Below are 22,706 nucleotides of genomic sequence, written 5' to 3'. Positions count from 1 at the left end.
ACCACATAAAAGCTTTATTGGGAGGAATGATGCAGAGACTGCCTCTGAGCAAGAGTGGAAGGAAAAGAGTAGGGGGAGATGGCCCTTCCTTTTTATAAGGGATATATAAAAAGTGCATGTGACTTGTAGGGGCTGTAGTTGCATCTTGGTGACTGATGTTGATGTGTCCTGCTGTCACTGGGTCTCAGGGCAGACAGATGGAAACACCTGAGTGTGAACAGGAGTGACACAGCTTTTTCTTTATATCTTCACACTCTAACAAGAAGGCAGAAACGTGTGGGATTGTCAGATGTTTTTATGAATGAAACAGAAAATTATCTTTGCTCACATGAAGGCTATCAATGCTGTGAAGAAATCAAACCAAGCGGAGAGGGAAGAGCTGAGAAACTGAGGACTGTGGAATACAGCTGCTGTCACTGCAAAGATTGTAACTGAGAAGCGACTTTAAGAAGTGAAAGGGTGAATTTTAGGAAGAGAGAATTTGAGGCAGAACTGGTGTACCTACTGCCTCTCTTAGGAAAATCCAAAATCCAAGTGTGTGTGTGTGTGTGTGTGTATGTGTGTGTGTGTGAAACACTGTGGGCTATGACTAGTGAACTGGGCCTGCACAGAGTTGTGAGTGGCAAAGCAACACAAGCTGACTCACCTCTCAAACTGCTACTGGACTAGACTGTTCTTTGGAAAGAGGACAGAAGCAGAAGACGGAGCAGAGACCAAGGCAGAGGAACAATTACGTTCTTGGAGTAACTTAGGTAAGAGATAGTGGTGCCTTGTGTCATGGTGGCAGAACTGGACACATGGAGAAGTATTAAGATTTGGGGTATAGTTCAAAGGAAAATCAACATAATTTCCAGATAGACTGATTATGTGGTATCAAAGAAATAGAAGGAAATGAAACAATGACTTTAATTGTGTTGACAACTAGAAAACCTAAATTACCAACTGAGAAGAAGCCTGTTGGGGGAGCCAGTTTGAAGAACAGATCAGGAGTCCAGTGAGCAAATTAGATTTGATGTCGTGAACATAAAAGGTAGGACTTGGGAAGAAGATCTAAGATAAAAATAACAACGAGAAACTGTTGGATTTGAATTCTATTTAAAGCTGTGAGACTGAGATGACAAAGACCATGAGAAGGAGAGATGAAAAGACCACTAAGTGAGCTTTGGAGCACCACTGTCACTTTCTGGGAAGTGAAATTTGTAAAAGGACCCCACTCTCTCCAGATCCAGCCTTCCCACATCCTCCTCTACTCTATAGCCTGGTGAGTACTTTCTACCCTCCAATCCCTGCTTGTTCACAGCCCAGCAGATCTGGCCCAGGTCCCATAGCAAAAGCTCCAGTCAAGTCTGGCCACCCAGGCCTTGGTAGCAGCCTTCCCCTTGCCTTCCCCACAGTTCCACTTCCTGTGCCCTGGCAGAGACGACTGCAGAAACCCACAAGCAATCAGATTGCATAGTTGTGGAGTCCATTTCCTATGGATACCTCTGCAAAACACTTCGACATCTAAGGCTCAGGGAACATTTCTGAAAAGGAGATAGAAAGACTGTAAGAACCAGACGGGAGTTTGCTGGGAAATTGTGTCTCCTCCTAATACCAGAGATACTTACAAAGTCTCACCAACATGACTGTCCAAATGTGAGTTGAATAAGGATGACATCAGTGATCGTGCCAAATTGGACAAGGAAAAGCCCAGGAGACTTCAACATTACACAGAGAACTACAGGCACCCAAGGAAAGCTGGGAAGAGGAGATGAGTCCTTCCCCAGGAAGGGCACAACAATTGGCTTTCCAGTACCAGTCAGTCCTGAAACTTACATACTGTAGCATTATATGGATTGAACAAGTTGTATTTAGGAATACACACACACACACACACACATGTATGTATGCATACAACAACAATTAGTGAAAGGGGAGGCCATAGTTTTGAAGGAGAGGTAGAAGGGGTATGTGTTTAGAGGGAGAAAAGGGAAAGGAGAAATCTTGTAATTATTATAATCTCAAAAATAAGACAATAAATTATAAAAAGAGGAGACTATCAGAATAGACTGAGAAAGAATGACAAGGAAGCAGTGGACAATAACAAGAAATGGGCAGCAGCCTGGACACCAGAAAAGTGAATCAGGAAGAGAACGTGATTATGTTGTCAAATACTTGAGTTTCTCAAGTGAAAAAGGACCAAGGCCTTTCTATTTAGCAATCTAAAGGTTATCAGTGACCCTGACATGAGCAGTTTCGTTAGTGTTAAAGGGTCAAATTCCTGTTTGGATTGGATCTAAGAAAGAACAAAAGGACAGGAAATAGATGTCATGGCACAGTTCTTTCAAGAAGTCTGCCTCCAAAGAAGAGAGAGATGTGGGGGCAGCTTGCAGGGAAGAGGGTCAAGGGCTTTGTCAGGAAGAAGAATACACACGTATATGTTAGGGGGGTGGGTACAGGGACAGGAGTGTAGAAGAGCTATGACATCTACTTTGGTATAGGAGCTTTTGAAGACAGTGAGAAAGATGAAATACAAAGGCAGACTAAGAATTCTGCATGAGATGGACCTTGGCGGAAGGAGCCAACAGTACCCATGGCAGGCGAGAGGCAAATATGCCATGCAGATAGAGCTTTAGTTGGGTTATATTGCGGTAAAGGGAAAGGAAGGGAGAGAGAAAGCCAGAGATACAGAGAGAGAAAAGGGAGGAGGGAGAAGAGAGAAATAGGCAGCGTTTTCATCTTTTAAAGGGATAGGGTACTGTCTGCCACGCACGTGGATGCTATGCGGGGATGACACCGTCAGGTCCTTAAGGGGCGGGGCCAGGTTTGCCTGGATGCTAACATTCCTCCTTTCTTTATTTATTAAAAAAGGTGAGGAGTTATGTGTGGCAGGTTAGGGAAATGAGGCGCTGGGTTCTCGAGACTGCTTCCTGCTGATCTAGGTTGTTGATCATCTTTGGGGGATCTGAGAAAGCTGAGGTTCTGGCCACGTCCTAGGGTAGCTGGGCTTTCACTGCTGTCCAGGCTATGTGGAACTATCTCGAAAGATATTGTCAGAACAGAGGACAAGGTTAAGCTTAGGGAATTTTTCTTCTAAGTCCTGGTAATTGAGGAAGGGGGGTGTCAAGACCAGGGAAAGATGGGGAGGCTTAGGCTGTTTAGGTATTGGTGATTGGGGGAGGGTGTGTCTGACCTGTTTGAGCTGAATCCAAGTTGGCTTCCTAAAACTTACAATAATTCTTTGAGTTTGTGAAGACGTCAGTTTTAGCCCCATTAGAAATAGCAGTATGCTCATGCCACAAATCATGTGTGACAGATGTTTTTAGCCCTATGAAAAGTACCTTTTAAGTCCATGGTTGGGAAACAACCAAAAGGAATTTGAGATCCTGAGCTTGTAGTTATGATGATAGTGGTTGTACTTAATGGCTTATCAGAATTTTATTGACTAACTTTAAGGTTATTAGCACTTAAGCCTTTTTCCTCAGACCATTATGGCTTGCATTTACACACCTTAAAACACCTTCTTAGACCTTAAAACATTCTTAGATCCTCACATCTTAAGCTTTTTTATCTTATAATACATTTTATAAAATGACAGAGACTTCCCTGATTGCCTACCCAGAGAACTACCCCAGGATCCTCCATGGTCACCGAGGGCAAGTCTCAGGGAAATATCTGCCTTCCAGGTGGAAGAAGTTGGACTAAGAAGCCCCAGAAGATCCCACAGGCTCCTGTAGAATAAGGAGTCATGGAGGATTTACTCTGGTCTTAGGCAGTTTGAAGCGGTTGGTTTCCCCGTGTTCTGTTGTCCGCAGTCTGAAGAGGGTCTCTGAAGTGAAAAGAAGGCTTGCTCGGTAGCTAGCGCTATCACTTATGGAGCAAGCTCTGGGTGGAGGTTCTTCTGTTCACATCATCTTTTTTGAGGAAATAAGTGTAGGAACTGACCTGTCTATTATGAAAAGCATTTTTAGAAAAAAAATGCCAGGCAGTGGTGGCACACTCCTTTAATCCCAGCACTTGGGTGGCAGATGCAGGCAGATCTCTGTGAATTGGAGAGCAGTCTGGTCTGCAAGAATTAGTTCTAGGACAGGCTCCAGAGCTACAGACAAACCCTCTGTTGAAAAACAAAGCAAGGGCTGGTGAGATGGCTCAGTGGTTAAGCGCAGTGACTGCTCCTCCAGAGGACCCAGGTTCAATTCCCAGCACCCACATGGCAGCTTGCAGCTGTCTGTAACTCCAGTTCCAGAGAATCTGACATCGTTGTACCAATGTGCATGAAATAAAGTTAATAAAGTTTTTTTTTTTAAAAAAAAAAGCAAAACAAAAAAATTTAATTGAACATTTTAAATGCCTCTGAGCATTTGAGGGCTGTCTGTTGGGTCTGAGTTATGGCAGCAGAGACACCAGTACAGGATGTGCCTGGAGAGCTGGATCTAAGATGACAGGTTGTAGAGCTGTCTTAAGGAGATACAACAGACAGAGCGCATTCAGAGTGTTTAAAAGAGCTCATTGCTGCTGTTTAAAACATTTAAACTGTGATTATATGAACACATGCGCACAGTTAAATTTAAGTTGTACACACATGAAGTTAAAAGTCACATGCATACACACATATTAAACAGGAGTCGAGTAACATAAGAAAGGGAGAATCAGTGTGTGCTGAGTGAGGAGGCAGACTTCTCCGACTCTGCTCTGCATGTTGTAACATACAGAGCATTTAAAGAGAAAGGGAGTAGACAGGCATACACAGGCCTTTGGAGCAAAGACAAGGAAAAAGTGGAGAATGGAAGCTGCCAGTGAAGGGGAAAGCAGATTCATTGTAGGTGGAAGAGAGCGGATCAGCTGGAGCAGGGGTCCCTGGCAGTCCCTGCCAAAAAGCGTGCCCTGTATAAACATGCCACACACAACAGAGTCAGTGTGAGAGAGAATTAGAGATAAAAACCTAAAAGGTGAGAGATGAGGCAAAGAGTACCCTTAGTAAAGATGGCGACTAGGTCATCTGGCCTGTCTGAATTGCCCTTAGCCACGATGTCAGTGAAGCATCTCTTTCAGCATCAAACAAAATGGCAGTGGCCCTTAGTTAGGTCATCTGACCGGCCCTTAGCCAAGATTCCGCCCATGTGTTGCAAGATACTGACAAACCATTTGTTTTATTACAGAAGTTGTGCTCAATTAACAACACACGCACAAAGGACATATAAAACATGCACTCAAAACGGTCAGAATCACACGCGTGTGACCGCTTCATTCACACATCTTTCATAGGTACGGATCGGACAGGAAACATCCTGGGCACCTCCCGCTCGTCTCAGGGCAGCCTGTGGCTCGTCCCAGGCCAGCCTGCAGCTGGACAGAAAATAGGGAAGAAGAAGCAGACATCCACAGATGGGCAAAGAGAACAGAACACGCCACAGGTTAAGTGGATGATGAGGAAGAACAGAGGAAGCTCGGAGAGGAGAACATTGACAGCGAGAACATGGGGAAAGGGGACGGCGTCTCTTTCCATGTCCTGGATCCCTGGCACAGGCTGTGAAGGCCCCGTGAAATACCGGGATATGGAGTGCCAGTAATTGGCTGTTTGGGTTGATATTTGAAGGGTAAGAAGCAGTTCCCACCAGGGAGGCAGAGAAAAATCCAATGGCCTTTTATCCCGGGCATTCTAGAGATGAACTGAGGATGGATTTAAATAGCACAGGCTGCTCAAGGTTCCCTCAAACAGAGCAGGGCTGCGCTGCGAACCCGAGGGACAAAAGCCTGAGAGCTGAGAAACAAGGGACCGGGTCCTCAGCTGTGGGGACCTGCCCAAGGTGACTGTCGGCAAAAGGGACCAGCCTTAGTCTCGAAGGCAGTGGCTGCCCCAAGGGGGTGGGGGGGACCTCACCAGTTGAAGTAACCAGTGTTGTGCAAAGTGATCCAGTGGCTGGGAAGTTGGAAAGTGGGCTGTTGGTCCAGGTCAGGGTCCCTGTTTGCCTCAGGCCTTCTCCCACCGGTGGGAGGGACGCCGGGGACAGCCTGGCAGAGTCACAACATCAATGTAATGATTCTGCACGAGATGGACCTTGGTATAAAGGAGCCATGGGTCCCCACAGGGGTTGAGAGACAAATATGCCATGCAGATAGAGCTTAAGTGGGGCTTTTACTGAGGTAAAGGGAGTGGGGGAAGGGAAGGGAGAAAGAGAAAGAAACAAAGAGATGCAGAGACAGAAAGGGGAAGAGGAAGAAGAGAGAGCTAGGCAGAATTTTCACCTTTTAAAGGGACAGGCTACTGTCTGCCATGCATGCAGGCCTGATGCAGGGGTGATGAAGTCTGTCAGGTCCTCTAGGGATGGGGCCAGGTTCTCCTGGATGCTAACAACGGCAGGCTGCACACAGGAGCGTGATCAGCTGAGTGAGCACAGATGTTGCACGAGGACCCGTGTCTTTATGATGGCTCCTGTTATTAATCAGTGCAATAAGAAGCGCCATGATTCAGTAGGATACAAAGGCAGATGAGAACAACAGGTCTGAGGAAAGAGACGGCAGGAAATAACCTCCTAGGAAAGCGATAGTGTGGATGAACTAGAGAGACATTTGTGTTTGCTGGGATGCATCAAGGAATGACACAGAAAAAAAAAATATCATTGTGAGTCTTGTTACAAGAACCCACAAGAGTCTGTTAATAGATTTTAAGGATTTATTAAGGTATAAAGTGCGGATAAATACTTACTGATACAGCATAAGGGAAGCACCCCTGCTGGTCTGAACACCCACTGTGTCTGGCTGTACCCCCAAAAGCCATAACCCTAACATAAAACTATATACAATAAGAACAGCTATTAAGTATTGTGCAGAAGAAAGAAATGGTAATAACATTAGCAAAACTGAAACTACAACCATCAAGAACAACATCAAACAAGAAACACATTCTAGCTGTCCAGACCATAGGTAATTGGCTAATTACAGAAATTATTCCAATAGCTGTCCATCATGAAGAGTCTAAGTCTTGTACCTAATATGCCCTAGCCAAGATATGAGAGGACTGTAATTGTAACTATCTAGTCTTCAACCCTATCAAAGACCCAAGAAGGAAAGTGATATTACCTGAGTAAGTAGGAAGTAGAAGCAAGCGACTTCCATAAGATGCAAGAAATAACAGATACAGCTGTATTCACTAGAAAACTTAAACATAACTAATTTCAGAATGAGCCACAAAGTTGACAATAACTGGAAAATGCGAGCATATTAAGAATACAATATAGAACAAATTTAATGCTTGGCAAGACTAGCCAAGTGGTTGTGCTTTTCACAGACATGATATGAGGTAGTGGTGGCATTGGAGCTTTCCAGAGCTGTCAAGAAAGAGAGGACAAAGAGGCTGTAGCTGCTAGCAGCTTCAATTATGGAGGAGGGGGAGGGGAGCATGAGGGACAGTGAAGGCGCAAAGGTCAATGGGCTGGAGGCTGTGTTAAAGACTGAACACGGTTAGCTGTCTTTTTTTTGTTGTTATTTTTTTTTCCCGATACAGGGTTTGTCCGTAGCTTTTTTGGTTCCTGACCTGGAACTAGCTCTTGTAGACCAGACTGGCCTCGAACTCACAGAGATCCGCCTGCCTCTGCCTCCCAAGTGCTGGGATTACAGGGGTGCGAAACCGCAGCCCGGCACGGTTAGCTGTCTTACAGACTTGTCTCACCTTCTTCTTTGCTTCCAGGTTGTGGTTAAAAGAATGTCTAAGGAGGAATCCTGAACCAGAGACCAGTCTCATCAGTAGTAAGTTCTCTATTTTGATTTTCCCTACTTTTGTCTCTTTCTAGAAAACATTGTCTTGATTACTGTTGTTGCATGATGAGTTTTCATATCCAGTGAACCAAGGTCCCAAATAATCTATAATTTTTCAAATTAAAAGTGAAATGAGTTTTCAGATGGAAAAAGCTGACAAAAATCATCACCAACTTTGAATAAATAAAAAAGAGTGCTCTTAAGCTAGAAAGATTATCTGAGACAGTTGAAGTAGATGAAGTGTGAATGCATTAGAGTGAAGGAAAGGATCCAAGATAGCGCACTGTGTTATGAAAAAATCAGAAGAAAGAAGATAAGTATACACATAAAACAAAAGTATCAACTCTTGATACATAGATAAAATTAAAGTGCAGGGCATAACTTAGTATCAAAGTTGTGGGTGCAGTAAGTGAGCCTGAGAGTTCTAGAATCCAGGCATTATCCTGGAAGAAGAAAGCACAATGATTAGCCAAAGGTACCTGCTATAATCCCGAAGAAGGCAGAAACTATTAAATAAAAAGGATAGAAATGAAATCAATAATAAAAGCCTTTATCTGAAGGAGATAAGACATTCAGATAGGAAAGGAAAATTTCCAGAGAGCAAATAAAAAAAGACAGCAGATTACAAGAACTACACAGCAACCTCCATTACCAGTGTACAAGTGTCTAAACATCTTGCCATAAAGAGAAAATTGAAGGGCAGGAGAGAGAGCTCGGATAGTCAAGTGCTTCTTTGCAAGTACAGGGCCTTAGTTCAGGCAGAAGTACCCATGTAGCACACTCACAATCCCAGTTCTTGGCAGGTGGAGAAAGGCAAATTGCTGGGACTTGCTGGACAGTTGGTCGAGCCTCATCGGTGAGGCTCAGAACCCAGTGAAAGGCCGTCTCAAACACAAGACCCATGGCTCCTGGGGATCAGCCCCTAAGGATGACCTTCAACCTCCAAAGGCACATGTGTGCATTCACTGGCACACACATGTGCTTACATACACACAGTATATATACACACATATGACATACACACATACACACTCATGCATACATGTGTGCACAAACACATGCGTGCACACACACATGCGTGCACACACACACACACAAACACATGGTGGGGAGTTCTTTTACCAGTGCAGTACAAAGGAGAAATACAGTTTATCATCGTGGTGTAAGATAACTGATGCTTGAATAACTGGAGGAACGTACAAGATAGAGTTGTCCCTGTTACCAAACAAGTGCAGACGGAGCCCCCAGATTAGCTGTGATGCAGTTACCCTGGTGCTGACCATAATCCTCAAAGACACCTTCCTGAACATTATGATCTTAAATGCCCCAAATCAGAGAGATTAAGACCCAAATGTTAAAATCCTGAAATTTAAAAGTTCTTTTTTGCTTTTGTTTTTACCACTGTATTTTTTTGTTAGTATTTAAATTTCAGCATTCTTCTCATTGTCTGGTTTCTTGGGGAGTATTTTTAGTTTTTGAAGTTTTTATTAGTTCTTATTCTTTATTATCCACTTGTACATAGTTATTTCAGTAGGTAACCACATTGAAATGGAAATTCTATACAGATGTTTGGAGACTCCTAATTTGGTTTAGGCATCTTTTGCAAATTTAAAGTGCATTATCACACCGCATACTTCATGTGTAAGCATTCTGGGTGTATAAAAGCACTTGAAAGTTCTCCTCTTTTGAACACTTGCGTGTGTAAAGGGGGAAATCTCTCAGGCCCTTGACCCCTTGGGTGAGTTGCATGTGCAGTGGCGATCCAGTGAGATTTGTGATTAATCTTACCAGAAGACTTGTGTTGTCTGCCACTGTATTTCGAAGGTTTATTTTCTGAACTTTTTAAAGCCTCCTGGTATAGGTTCCGGGAAACAAACTCAGGTCCTCTGTAAGAACAGTATGTACTTTGAACTGCTGAGACATCTCTCCAGTCCCTTGCCTCTGTATTTCTGATGACCTCAGTGATATAGCTGAGTGCACATATCAGCCAACCACAGTGTGTGTGTTTATACTATTCATTTCTTGACTGGTTTCCTTTTTACTGTCCTTTTGAGAAGCCCGTACATGTATACAATTAAATATGATCACATCTGCTCCCATTTCCCCCTCCAGCTTCCTCCGTACACCCCCAAGCACTCTCCTAGCTCCAGGTCTAATAATATATTCCACTAAGTCCAGTTAGTGTTCTCCATACGTGCATGAGTGTGAGGCCATCCCCTGACATGGGAAGCCCACTAGTGACCACAGCTTCAAAAACAATGGTCATCCCCCAGCCCGGCAACTATCCACTGTCAGTAGCAGCTCAGAAAGGGGTGGGGCCTGAGGTCATCTGCTCCTTCTAAACTGGAAATTTGGGCTGGCTTGGTTTTGTCTAGATCTTGTGCAGGCAACTCATAGCTGTGAGTGTGATGGCCACGCCACGCCCACAAGACAGCGTTTCACAGCCTCCTCCCCATCTTTTGGCTCTAACATTCTTTCTGCCTCCTTTTCTGTGATGGCCTTGAGCCATGTGGGGTGCAGTGTTAATATAGATAGCCTATTTAACACTCAGTTTCTTACAACAGCACTTCGACTAAATATGCATCAATTCATTGACAGCTATTCATTGCAAAAAATAAGCTTCTCTGACCAAGGTAGTGAGCAACCAAGGTTTATTAGTATAAGCATAAATCTTCAGAAGGCAATTTAACAACTTGACTCCCATTTAGGAAAAAGTAATATTGAGTTCTACCCTACCCTAGAATCTATGATCTCCCCAGCCAAGGGTTTTTTGAGCAGAATTATGGTCTCAGTCACAAAATTCCCTCCTGTAGAACAGGTCTCAAATCCAACCAGAAAGCAGCTCCCCAAAATTACTGCACCAGTAGGCCATCTTTCTCATGGAGTCTGTACTGTAGCATGCGGGGTTCAGGGCTAGCTAAGACCAGCTGTGTCTTTTCTCTCCTCGCAGCCTGCATAGCCCCTTTGGACGCTGTGAAAACTGCCAGCAGGGAGGGAGTGATTTCTCTATTTCCTGCAAAGTGTGTGGTGTCTTCAGTAACAGGGTCTTACAATATAGTTATGGTGGATGACCAAGGACATCAAGGATGAAAGTCCTTGTTTTAGAGATCTCTGCAATCTCCCTGACTAGTAACTCGTAGGGAGGTATCCCTTGCTTATTCTGTAATTTTCATCTAATAACCCGTTTTCTGGCAGTGGCGTTATCAACCCCTGCAGGGGATACTGCTTGAGCACTTTTTAAAAGCTGTAGTTTCTATAAGACTACTTTATAGACCCTTGGTTTTGGGTAGCCATTCGCTATATGGTTTCTGTGTGGCTTCTCATGCTGACTTCCTTTGAGGTGATCCTCACCTTTTCCCCTAACGCCCATCACCTTCCTTGCTTGAGTATTTTGTTCCCAGTATTCCATTTCCCTTACTGTGACCCCAAAGATCCCTTTCTACACTCACACTTAAGCTCGTGGTTAAAAACACAAACCCAACAATCTGGAGCTAGGATCTATGTGTGAGAAAGAATGTGTCATATTTATCTTTCTAGGTTTTAAGTTACCTTAGTATAACTTTTTCTAGTTCTATCCATTTACCTATTCCATTGTGTATATGTACCGTGGTTTTCTTATCCGTTCATCTCCAGATAAACATGATCCTAGTTGGTTTCTTGTCAGCGTGACACAGACTAGAGTCATCTGGTAAAGGGAACTCTCAAGTGAGAAAATGTTTGCCTGCAGACAAGTCTGTAGGGCGTTTATTCAGTTACTGATTGATGGGGAGGGCCCAATCCATTGTATGTGGTATCACCCCTGAGCATGTGGTCCTGGGGTGTATAAGAAATGGAGGGAAGGGGAGGAAGGGGGAACTGGGATTGGTATGTAAAATGAGAAAAGGTAGTGTTTTTTTTTTTAATAAAGTGATTAATTTTTTTAAAAAAAGTCAGATCGAAGAAGTCATGAGCAAGCCAGTAAGCAGCTCTCCTCCATGGCCTGCATCAGTTCCTTCCTCAAGCCCCTTGAGGAATGTAATGTTGTACAAGTTATAAGATACAATAAGCCCTTTTCTCCCCAGGTCACTTCCGGTCATGATGCTTTATCACAGCAAGAGAAACCTAACTAAATCAGATATTGTGCTTGCTTCCATTTCCCAGCTGTTGTGAACAAAGCAGCAATGACCATGGCTGTGCCAGTGTCTCGGAACTAGGACGTAAAGTCTGTTGTGCCTACGTGCACAAGTGATGTAGCAGCCTCACGTGGAAGTTCTGTCCCTTCTCATTCAAGAAACCGCTAGACTGATCTCCAAAGTGCACTCATCCACACTCTCACCAGCAGAGTGTTGAGCTATTTCCTTATGACGGTTATCTTCACATAACTACTACACCCATTCAATTGTCACACTAGTATATGTAAGCATGTAGAAATGTTATCATTGCTAGGTTCTTATGGAAAGTGTCCTATGAATCTGTAGTGTTTTAGGTGTCTTCAAACAAATTCCCACTTAATTTAAATAACTATGTAGGGGGGGGGCAGTTCTTGGTTCCCTGCTGCCCGGAGTTCAGACCTGAAATAACCACACAGAGACTGTATTATTTAAATCACTGCTTGGCCCATTAGCTCTAGCATCTTATTGGCTAACTCTTACAAATTAATTTAACCCATTTCTATTAATCTGTGTATCGCCACGTGGCTGTGGCTTACCAGGTAAAGTTCCGGCATCCGGCAGGGCTCCATGGCTTCTCTCTGACCCCGCCTTCTTTCTCCCAGCATTCAGCCTAGCTTTCCCCGCCTAACTAAGTTCTACCTTGCCATATGCCAAGCCAGTACCTTTATTAACCAAAGGTTTACAAAGCACACAGAGGGGAATCCCACATCAAAAGTATATCTCAAATAATCTTTAAATTTTTTCTATAATTGAGCCACTGGGATTTTGAATGGTTCAGATTTTCATTTTTGGCAAATATGTAAGCATAGCTATAGGATATGGCTTCTCATTCTCTGTAGATATTCAGTGACCCACATGCTAACTTCTGTCTTCATGCAGAGAACAGAGTAACTCTTACAAGGACAACCTGTGGGTTGACTCAGATAAACAGACAGACAGAGCAATGCACCTCATTCCTCCTCATGTCCAGTTTTTGTTCATGTATGTTTTAATTCAGATTCCTTTTGTTCCTTCAAATGTTCTGTTTTACTCTAACTTTCTTACATTGGAGATTGACAAGTGTATATTACCCCTTAGATCCTACTGAATTTTGTAATGTCCCCCAATTACCCAAAATTCCCCTTGTCTGAATTTAACAATTTTAGCCTCAGAATATCTTAAAACGATAATTTGAACACCTGCTAGGCCTGCGAAGGGCAGAACCCCATCAAGGAGACCCGCTCGTGGTTGGGGTAGGCTGGGAATTGAGCCCCAACATGTAACTACATTCATGTCCATCACTGCTACAATCAACTTTCCACATGCTACTTGAGCCACTTTCCATGTGAAGAGGCAGGCGGAGATACACAGCACACTCAAGTGTGAGCGTCTGGACTGCCTGCTCCTCCTCTACCCTACCTTTGTCTGTCTCTTCTGCACTTTTAACCAAAATAGCAGCTGCCGTTTATTAAGTGGCCCCGTGTGAGGGACATTTTACACACATCGTCTTCAGTCTTACTAACACCCGTATTTTAATGGATTTCGAGACTGAGTTGGCAAATAAGCTACCCAGACAGCAGTAAATGGCAGAGTGGAGATTCCTGCAGGGTCTGTGAGACAGCTCCTACACTCTGCACTCCTTTAAGGTTGTCTGGAGATCTGGGAAAGCAGTGAGACCGCTAGTGTGCTAATAACCACACAGGAGACCAAAGCTCAGCGGATGAACCAGCTACAGGACAGGGATTAAGAAACTGAAGCCTAGAGAAAGAAGCATTGTCCGCAAGCCACACTAACTTGTGAAGTTCTTGAGAGTGAAACTCGCTTGAAGCATGGAAGGTGGCGATGTTTTGTCAACTGATTTAGCGCCTTCATTTTGGGTAGAGGGGAGAAAGTAAGGAGAACTGATAGGGAAGCCGTCTTCACATAGGCACTAGGAATAGAGGCAACTTAGCATTGAGGGAAGTCTGAGATAAGAGCCGAGAGCCAGGGCAACAGCAGAGCCAGGGCTTGGCCTGGGTGCCAGTCCTAAAGATATAACGTTAGGGGCATTTAGCTGCTCTGAGCACCGATTTCTTCACGTGTGAAAGCAAAAACTAAAAGAATGTGCTTCTAATCGTGGAACCATTCAAAATCCTTTTCATCACTCAAGTTCTGGGTCGCTAAATGCTCCTCCCCGGTGGCGGACACCAGCAGTGTTCCTCTTCTTCAACAGGCGTCTGGTGATGATTCTGGGCCAGACCTGCATAATCCTCAGCATCCGGAATGTTATTTGGGTTTGGTGCCATGGACTAAAGCTGAGATTGCAGAAGTGACGGCCTTGCTGCTCTCCCTGGGTTCTCTGAGCGTCTGGTTGCTGAGCCTGAGGACACTGCCTCCCTAAAGTGTTCTAAAAGAAAAGTCAGCTCGGGGAAAGAGTGACAGTCACATTTTAGGGGCCGGCGGCCTGCCAGGCAAGCATATCGGGTGGGCTTATCGGGGCTGCAGCTTGTGCTGAGCTGTGGGCGGCTGGCAGCTCGCCCGGGTGGGCGGCAGCGGAGACGCGCGCGCCCCTGGCGGCGAGGGCGACGCGTTGGTGGCGCTGGGGCCTGCAAAGGCAGCGGGCTTGCGGGGACTCTCCTGCGGGCCCGGGCCCTCGCCCCCGCCGCAGCGGGAGGCGTCGCTGGCTCGGGACGCGTGTGGGAGGCGGGGACGAGCCACGACGAGCAAAGTCCAGGTCTGCACGGCACCCGCTGCGGCAGACACGCGCGCGAAGGCCAGGTGAAGGGAGGCCGCTCCGGGTGACCCGGGGTGGCGGGAGGGCGGCTGCAGCGGGACCAGCCCGGGAAGGGCTCCCATCCGTGCGCTCCGCTCTGAGCCTTTGGCCCGAGGTCCCCTCTCCCCGGGGCTGGGCTGGGTGCACTTGGACCTGAGGCTGTGGTTTCTCCCCAGGCTGAGATGGATCTTGAGGCAGCAAGGAACGGAACAGCGCGGCGCCCCGGGACAGTGGAGGGCGACTTTGAACTAGGCAGCATCAGGTATACAGGACCACAAAGCCACAGGCTTTGCCTTTATACCTGAGTCCTGGAAAGAAGTTGAGAAAATCGGTGATGCCTCGTGCCTTTGGGAAGAAATTTTAAGTGGTCTTGAGGAATGTTGCCCGGTCTCCGTTTGGAATGGGTTGTCTTCAAAAGAGCTCCCCTCCTTGGGGCACGGGTGATTCGATGACTATTGGTGTTGTATAACTTTCGTTGTATTTTTATAAAGTAAGCATTTGAAGATAACTCTCTTTAACTATCATCTGGCTACAGCTGGTTGAGCCTCAGACACCTGCTGTTGATGTCTTTGCTTCTTGAACTAGGGTAGTGAAGCAAGACCCCCTGCTCTTATTTCTCTTCTTTGTCCCAGGTCTTCCCCTACTCCCATGTACAGGCTGTGTTCCCCTTGTTCCCTCTCTGGGGGTGACGTGTGTGTGTGTGTGTGTGTGTGTGTGTGTGTGTGTGTGATGAAGAGCAACCTCATTCTTCCCTAACTTCTGCTTCCAAATCAGTTTTTGCCCAAGTGCAAGAAGGGAAGCCGCAATGCTTCCTCTGCCATGGCCCTTTCTTCCTCCCTCTGGTGTTCCTCCAGCCCACAACGCAGCACACATACAGTCTTTTGTGAGGCAGAAGAGTCCAGTCAAGTGTGTGTGCGTTTCCTCTTTCATTGTGGGAATAGTGAATCATTTTCGCCTTTAGCTTCAAACAGTTTATGAGGCTATTCCAGTCTCTGAGTTCATGCTAGGCCACCCGGAACTAAGTGACATGTGTCATGGGGTTGTCAGCTAGAGGAACAAATTTATCAGGTTCTGTAGTTGGTCTTCCAGCTGCGAGGGGTCTGATTAGCCAACTGAACGTATGCCTATCTGATGCTCAAACCGAAGCGTTACTCCTCTCGGTTAATGTGTTTGGACAGTGACATTGACCTGTTGTTCATTCTCAGAATCATGGTATTCATTCACAGAAAATTTAGGTTTGTCCATATAGAGTTACAAAACCCTACGGGTGGTGTTACTTCTAACAGAAAAAAAAAATGTGGTTTTTCTCGTCTGACAATTTAGGCTGGGGATGACTGTGAATCTATTAATAGCTGGCATTTTCATGAAGAAGGCTATTTATGTATTACACTCGCCGAGCACACTGACTAGTAAAAGAAGGGGCAGTTCCTGCAAAGGGGGGCAGTAACCCTGGTGACGGAGCAGCGAAATTCTCAGGAAAAGTTCACAACCTGGGGTGGAAAGAGGGAAACAGCTCAAACTGAAATACAGAAAGTTAAGAATAACTTGATATTATAAGATAGTAAGATGAGCCGGGCGGTGGTGGCGCACGCCTTTAATCCCAGTACTTGGGAGGCAGAGGCAGGCGGATCTCTATGAGTTCGAGACCAGCCTGGTCTACAAGAGCTAGTTCCAGGACAGGCTCCAAAAACCATAGAGAAACCCTGTCTCGAAAAACCAAAAAAAAAAAAAAAAAAAAAGATAGTAAGATGAAATATGAGACTGAGTCTTACATAGTTATACCAAGGATTATATACTCAAGGGAAGCTAAGCCCACTTTCTGCTGTTAAAGCAAACTGTATATGTGCTTCTTTTGAACCTGGCACACACAGTCTGTGGCACATTCTTTCATACATATAGGTGCCGAGTATGAAGAAAATGAATGAAGTCAGGAGAACACAGCAGAAGTACTTGTCAGCTCTAAGTAGGGTGGTTACGGTAGGTCTTATTTTGAAGCCAGTTATATTACGAAGAGAGTGGAAGGATATGAGCAGAGGGAGTTGTGGGTATTTGGGGAGAATCTTCCTGACAGCAATACTTTAGAGCAAAAAGACCCTGCGATTGGGGCTATGATTGTTGTACCCAGAAAACAGAGCTAGGTACAACAAGCAGAGAAGCTAGGCTGCCTCTCTGAGCAGCCTAAGTAAGGCAGGGAGCTGGGAGTCGCATTCACCAGGACTCACAGAGCCCGTGGACTCAGTGACCAATAGGAAGGTTTGGATTTCACTGAGAAAAAGTGCAGCAATTGTTCTTCCCTGAGTAGAGAAGTAGCTTGGGTTTTAAATGATTATGTTGGCTAAAGGTTGCCAAAACCCTGGACCAAAGATAAAACAGAAGTGAGGAGGGGAAGTTACACAGGATGCCAGCCTAACGGGAGAGACATGTTTGGATCTTAGACACATCTTGAATGCAGAAAAATAGTATTTCCTGAAACTACTTCCATCACTCGGAAGAGTTCTCTCCCTATAGGTCAATTTGTACTTTAGGAACAGAATGATTTAAAAGGTTTGGTAAGCATTATTAAGATGTTCATCTTCTCTCTTTTTTTATTATTTATCCATGTCCTTGTGGTACCTTGGACAGTTACTTGACGGCGGCCTTGCTGCCGTATTTGTGAAGCTGGATGCTCCTGGCAATGGTAGTCTTCTTGTATTTAAAAATGTTCTGATTCAAAACCATAGCTACTAATATTTATGTTCAACTGGTTGTTAATAACAGTTTTAAATTCGAACGATTATATTTTTACAGCAACCAAGGCAGGGATAAAAAGAAGAAAGTGAATTTAATCGGACCATTGACACTGGTAAGCTGTGAAATACTAAATGGGAATAATCCTGCCTTTCCTTCAGGTTTAGGAGCTTGAGTCAATAGCCAGCGAGTGAGTCCTTTAAGTCTGTCTGTCTTTTGCAGCACTGGACTGTTCCTGCTGCACCCGTGCTGTAAGGCTGGCTTATTGTAAACAGTGGTCTCGAATCACAAGACAGATGAAGGGGGGGGGGCAAGCTGGCTGTGCGCTCACTGCTACATAGGGAAACAGGACAAAATGAAGCATTTTAGAAACAGCATGGAAGCTCATTGACTTAATGAAACATCTTGCTCCATTAAAAAAAAAAACCCTGTCTATACCTCCCAGCAAAAAAAAAAAGTAGTTGAAAAACATTTAAAGCAAGAAATTTGTAAGTGCAATTAGCTTACAAGGAAATTAGTTAAACTTATCATAATGATTATGGATTCTGGTTCTGCTTCAGGCCATTTCTAGTATTTTCCGAGGGTACAAGGTAAGGCAACATGTGTTTGGAAGAAATTGAATGTGTTTTCATTTGTAACGTGTCTCAGAGAGGCAGGGCAGAAAAGTGTTTACCTGCTTTGGGTAAATGTGATATGTTCCAAACAGACAGTCTTTGACAGAGAGAGAGAGAGAGAGAGAGAGAGAGAGAGAGAGAGAGAGAGAGAGAGAGAGAGAGAGAGAGAGAGAGAGGATTAAGTGCATCCCAGTTGAACCCAAGTTAGAAAGCAAATGAATGAAAAGCATCAAAACACCCTCCTGCCAATCAGCGGCCCCTGCTCCGCTCACACTCTTCCCCACTACTCTGTGTCTTTGTTTTAAACGTTTCATTGTGAGTACACTTTTATTTACTTGTTATTGTGTGTGTGCTTATGCCATATTGACTTGTAATGGACAATGGCCCAAGATCCCACCACGGTGTTTGCCTGATGTGTGTCCAGTGCAGCTGTCTGTGCCACAGCACATCTGTGGAAGTCAAGGGACAGTCTTGGGGGACAGGTTCTCTTCTCCCAAACCTGTTGGTTGTCAGTCTTGACAGACAAGTGCTTCTACCCACTTTGCTGTCTCACCAGCCTGGAAAAAAGAATTTTATTTAGTGTTATGGGGAATACAGTGTGAAACATTTTAATTTCAGTTTAGAACATGTTTCCTATAGAAAAAAGAAACATACCTGATGCAAAGCAGCGCGATGGACATTTTGTTTGCCTTTACAAATTTTAGTTTAAACTGAAGTTAAGGTTAATCATTATCCTGTGTCTGAGTAGATATTTTGGAAGGAAAAACCAGAACAAAGCTGGCATAGTAGAATTACAAATGCCTTGTTTTGTTGAAAGAGACCAATCTAGATTTACTTAGGAAAGCTGCTTAACTTTAAATTTGACCTTAGAAATTTATTTTTCATTCAACTAACATGAAAGGCATTAAAACCCTCTTTGGTGTCATACGATGTGCACTGAAAAGCAACACAGGAAGTCTGACCGTGTGCCCAGAAAGGAGGCTGGAAGATGCTCATGATTAACTCCTTCACTTAGACCACTAACAGCAGACCTTGAGGACACGGGTCCTTTCGTAGTAGTCAGGATCCTGTTTACATTTGCTCCAGATATTTATCACTGTCTATGCTTTATTCTAAACTCTTTCTGGTTCTTAACCTTCATTTCCACTAGTTCTCTTGCCCGCCCTGTGTGTTTGAGGGTAGAATCTGCCCCTGCTGCCTTTGGCCTCAGATGAACACTGAAACTCTTTGAGAACTGTTTGCACACGTGCTCAGTCTCCACTGTGTGTTCCCAAACTCAGCACCACTCGATATTGACCAGTGTGACTCAGCCTCCGCCCTCAGAGATGCTGCCTCACCACCCTGAATCACTGTGTACTTTTCAGATAACTGTTTCTCATCTCCAAACGGAGATTTGGGGAAAATGAACAGAGTATAAAGTTTTAAAAAGAGAGGAATAATGCAAAAGATGGAGAGCAAGCTAAAATGGAAATGTCCCAACAAGGCTGTAGTCTAGAAGACAGAGGAGAAAGAACAAAGAAATTCATAGAAGAGTCAATCAAAAATATTTTGCAAAAGGTGTAAATTGGAGAAGATTAAAAAGGCAGAGTTACAGTTGTCGAAAGCGGTATTTAATCAGTAGTTAGGAACTGCATACTTCACTATGATAATTGGTACCCACCCTGCTGCCCAAAGGTAACACCAAATCCCAAAGTTCCAGTGGTCTCTCCTCCCTGTAATGTGACCTCCAGGAGTGCTGCTGTGCTCTGTGTAGTTCTGAGTCACCTTTCTTTGCAAACCTGAAATCCCGACTTGCTCCATGGTCCCTGTTCTTTTCCAGTTGATTCTCTCTCATCTTTCAAGACTTCATGAGCAAGACTCCCCTAAAACCCACAGACAGATGCTCCATAACCTTTTAATGAGCCGTTCATTCCTGAACTACCTTTACAGGCCAATTTTACCCTTTCAAAGGGTTCTGGCCTCAAACTGAGAAGGTCTGTTTGTTCCTATTTTCAGTTCTTGCTGAAATCATATTCTGTGCCTCCACTATTGTGAACTTAATGTCTGTCCTCAACTCACCTTATTTCACTACTCACAACCTCTGAGAGAGTAAATAATATTTCTCAATGAATCCAACTCTTTATTCCCTTGATTATATTGTAATAATTCACCCAAGTTAAACATTAATTAAGTTGAAATAGATTGATTTCCTTACATGTACATAAATCATGAAACTAATCTGATAATTATCTGGATTTTGATAAGCACATTTGCACCTGTGATAATAGAAAGAACTCGAAAGAAAAATTCCCAAAGCATAAATTATTAGATGGAATCTTATTTTGTTTCTTTTTTTTTCAGTTCCGATACTCTGACTGGCAGGATAAATTGTTTATGCTCCTGGGCACCGCCATGGCCATAGCTCACGGATCAGGTCTTCCCCTCATGATGATAGTCTTTGGAGAAATGACAGATAAGTTTGTAGATAATGCTGGGAACTTGGCCTTGCCAGGTAATTGTTTCTCTACTCCCTCCCTTTTTAAAAAATAAATTGTATTTATTTAACTGGGTGAAAGGTAGCAGAAACTGATCTTGATCTGCGTCATCTGCTTATTTATTGTTGTAGACATCTGGGTGACTCTGAATACCACAAAGGGAGTTGTGAAACTTTCGTAAAAGTGCTTAAGCACTCATTCAAATCTCAAAAAGCACATTGTGATGTCTGGCTGACTTTTAAAATAGTAAAGACGTACAGGAACTCTGACCCTAAATAAAGAGGGCCTATAGTGTCACTCTGCAGTGTCTGTCCTCTGGTGATGTCAGACAGGTTATTGGTACATAGATGGTAGAATAAAAAAATAGTAAAGGAAAGCCAGTCTTCAGAGCAAATGTAACTGAGTAGAATATACTCCATCATTTAGATGTCATTATATATACATTTTCATAGTTCCACTGATTGAGAACTACAAATTTAGTTGCCATTAAAAAACATAAGTGCAATTACTTAGAGAAAATGTGATTGCTTGATTAATACAGAAGATATGTTTACATTAACACTGATAAATATTAGTGCTTTTCAGAAAGCCAGTGGAAGTGTCCAGACTCTACTCGTGTTAGGACAGAATTCCAACTCAGGTCTTCCTACCATCCCAGCTATAATCATAACCTTGTATATTTCCTTCAGTATAAATAATTATGCTTTCTCTATGAGGAAAAAAATTATTTCAAATCAGTTTAGGTTTCTGATGTTAACCAGTGACCAAAAACCTTAACATAAACATTGTAAAGATAAGTTGAAAGGGACAAGATAGTTTTAAAGGCCACGAAGATGGCTCAGCAGTGAAAAGCACTGGCTGCTCTCCTACGGACCCAGGTTCAAATCCCAAAGCTCACATGGCAGTTGCCAGATGCCTCAAGGGCACTGCAAACCTGTGATGCATAGACATATACATGCAGGCAAAACACCTGTATATATAACATAAAATATATCTTTATAAAAAGTATCGAACTTGATGCTGTGGTGCACACCTTTAACCCTAGCACTCAGGAGGCAGATGGATCTCTGTGAGTTCGAGGCCAGCCTGGTCTACATAATGAGTTCTAGGACAGCCAGTGATAGTAGAGAAACCCTGTCAGAAAGAAAGAAAGAAAGAAAGAAAGAAAGAAAGAAAGAAAGAAAGAAAGAAAGAAAGAAAGAAAGAAAGAAAGAAAGAGAAATCAAAAGTATTTAAGGAAATGTAAGAGGTAATATTTTTCTATTTGTTCCCTTCTATTTCATTATCTGTTACAACTACATATTAACTACATCAGTTACGTGTTAATTACACACACACACTCACACACGCACACACACACATGCACACAGATAATTATACTAGGGTGGTAACCACAATGGAATATATCAACCAAAAATTGTCTTCTATTTAGGGTTTAAAAAATCAGATTAATGTGGGCAATGCATACGATGGAATGTTGCAGCCTTTAAAGGGGGATTTTGATGCATGACGCAGCATCAATGTGCTTTGAGGATACTATACTAAGTTAAATTAGTGGAGGAATGACGAATATTGTATGCACTATTCACTTATACGGATTACCTAGAGTAGTAAAATTCATAGAAACATGAAGTAGTCCTCCAGGGACTGTGGGAGCAGGATTTGGAGAGCTACTGTTTAACCAGCATAGGATCTTAAACAGTGCAGAAGACTGGTTGGACAAAAATATGGGAATATTTACCACCTTTAAGCTTAAAATTGTCAAAATGGTAAATTTTATTCTATGTGTTTTTATTACAACGACCTTTATTTTAAATAACCAGCTTAAAACAATGCAACTGACTTATCATGAATGAATTTACCCCTGGACCAAGTATCAGTATCTTGCTTCTGTTTTTTCTACAATAATTCAATGACTTGCTTATTTGGAGCAGGCTCCTTTGTTCTGCGTGCAGCTGATTATGCAATTCAGTGGCTTTGAAGTTGGCAGGTACTTTGTGCTAAGGTCCAAATTCAAGGTCTCTCTGGGGAATTGAATGAGCCAGAGATTACCGAGTGGTGGACTGAAGAGGGTTAACAATTCTGTCACGGTATCCTCGGATTATAAAGCCTGAGGTTTGGACTCCTGACTCTGAAGTCACATGGTCACAGGTCATATTGCCTGTCATGGAGGATTTGTGGTGGGGTTTCCGATAAGTGACGAATTTCTAGTCAGTAATTCATTCTGTAGGTTGTGGTAGCAATAGGCTTCATTCTCTTTCCAGAAAAATGAAGT

The 22,706-nt window shown here is 43.6% G+C and overlaps 1 protein-coding gene across 9 annotated transcripts in view; it reads left to right on the top strand.

Moving 5' to 3' along the window:
• Abcb4 (ATP binding cassette subfamily B member 4) overlaps positions 1-22,706 on the top strand; it is a 73,103-nt gene that overhangs the window by 5,127 nt on the left and 45,270 nt on the right. For 3 of the 9 annotated variants that reach the window (XM_057758378.1, XM_057758373.1, XM_057758384.1), the window contains exons 1-4: positions 14,451-14,621; positions 14,793-14,878; positions 17,404-17,458; positions 20,298-20,448. In XM_057758378.1, coding sequence (XP_057614361.1) covers positions 14,799-14,878; positions 17,404-17,458; positions 20,298-20,448 — 286 coding nt within the window. In that variant the 5' untranslated portion in view covers positions 14,451-14,621; positions 14,793-14,798. The other 6 variants (XM_057758376.1, XM_057758374.1, XM_057758375.1 and 3 more) reach the window with 6 other exon arrangements.

This window comes from Chionomys nivalis, chromosome 26 (assembly GCF_950005125.1).
Source record: "Chionomys nivalis chromosome 26, mChiNiv1.1, whole genome shotgun sequence".
Taxonomy (NCBI): Eukaryota; Metazoa; Chordata; class Mammalia; order Rodentia; family Cricetidae; genus Chionomys; species Chionomys nivalis.
Note: the sequence above shows the minus strand (reverse complement) of the source record. Positions and strands in the feature narration are given on the sequence as shown.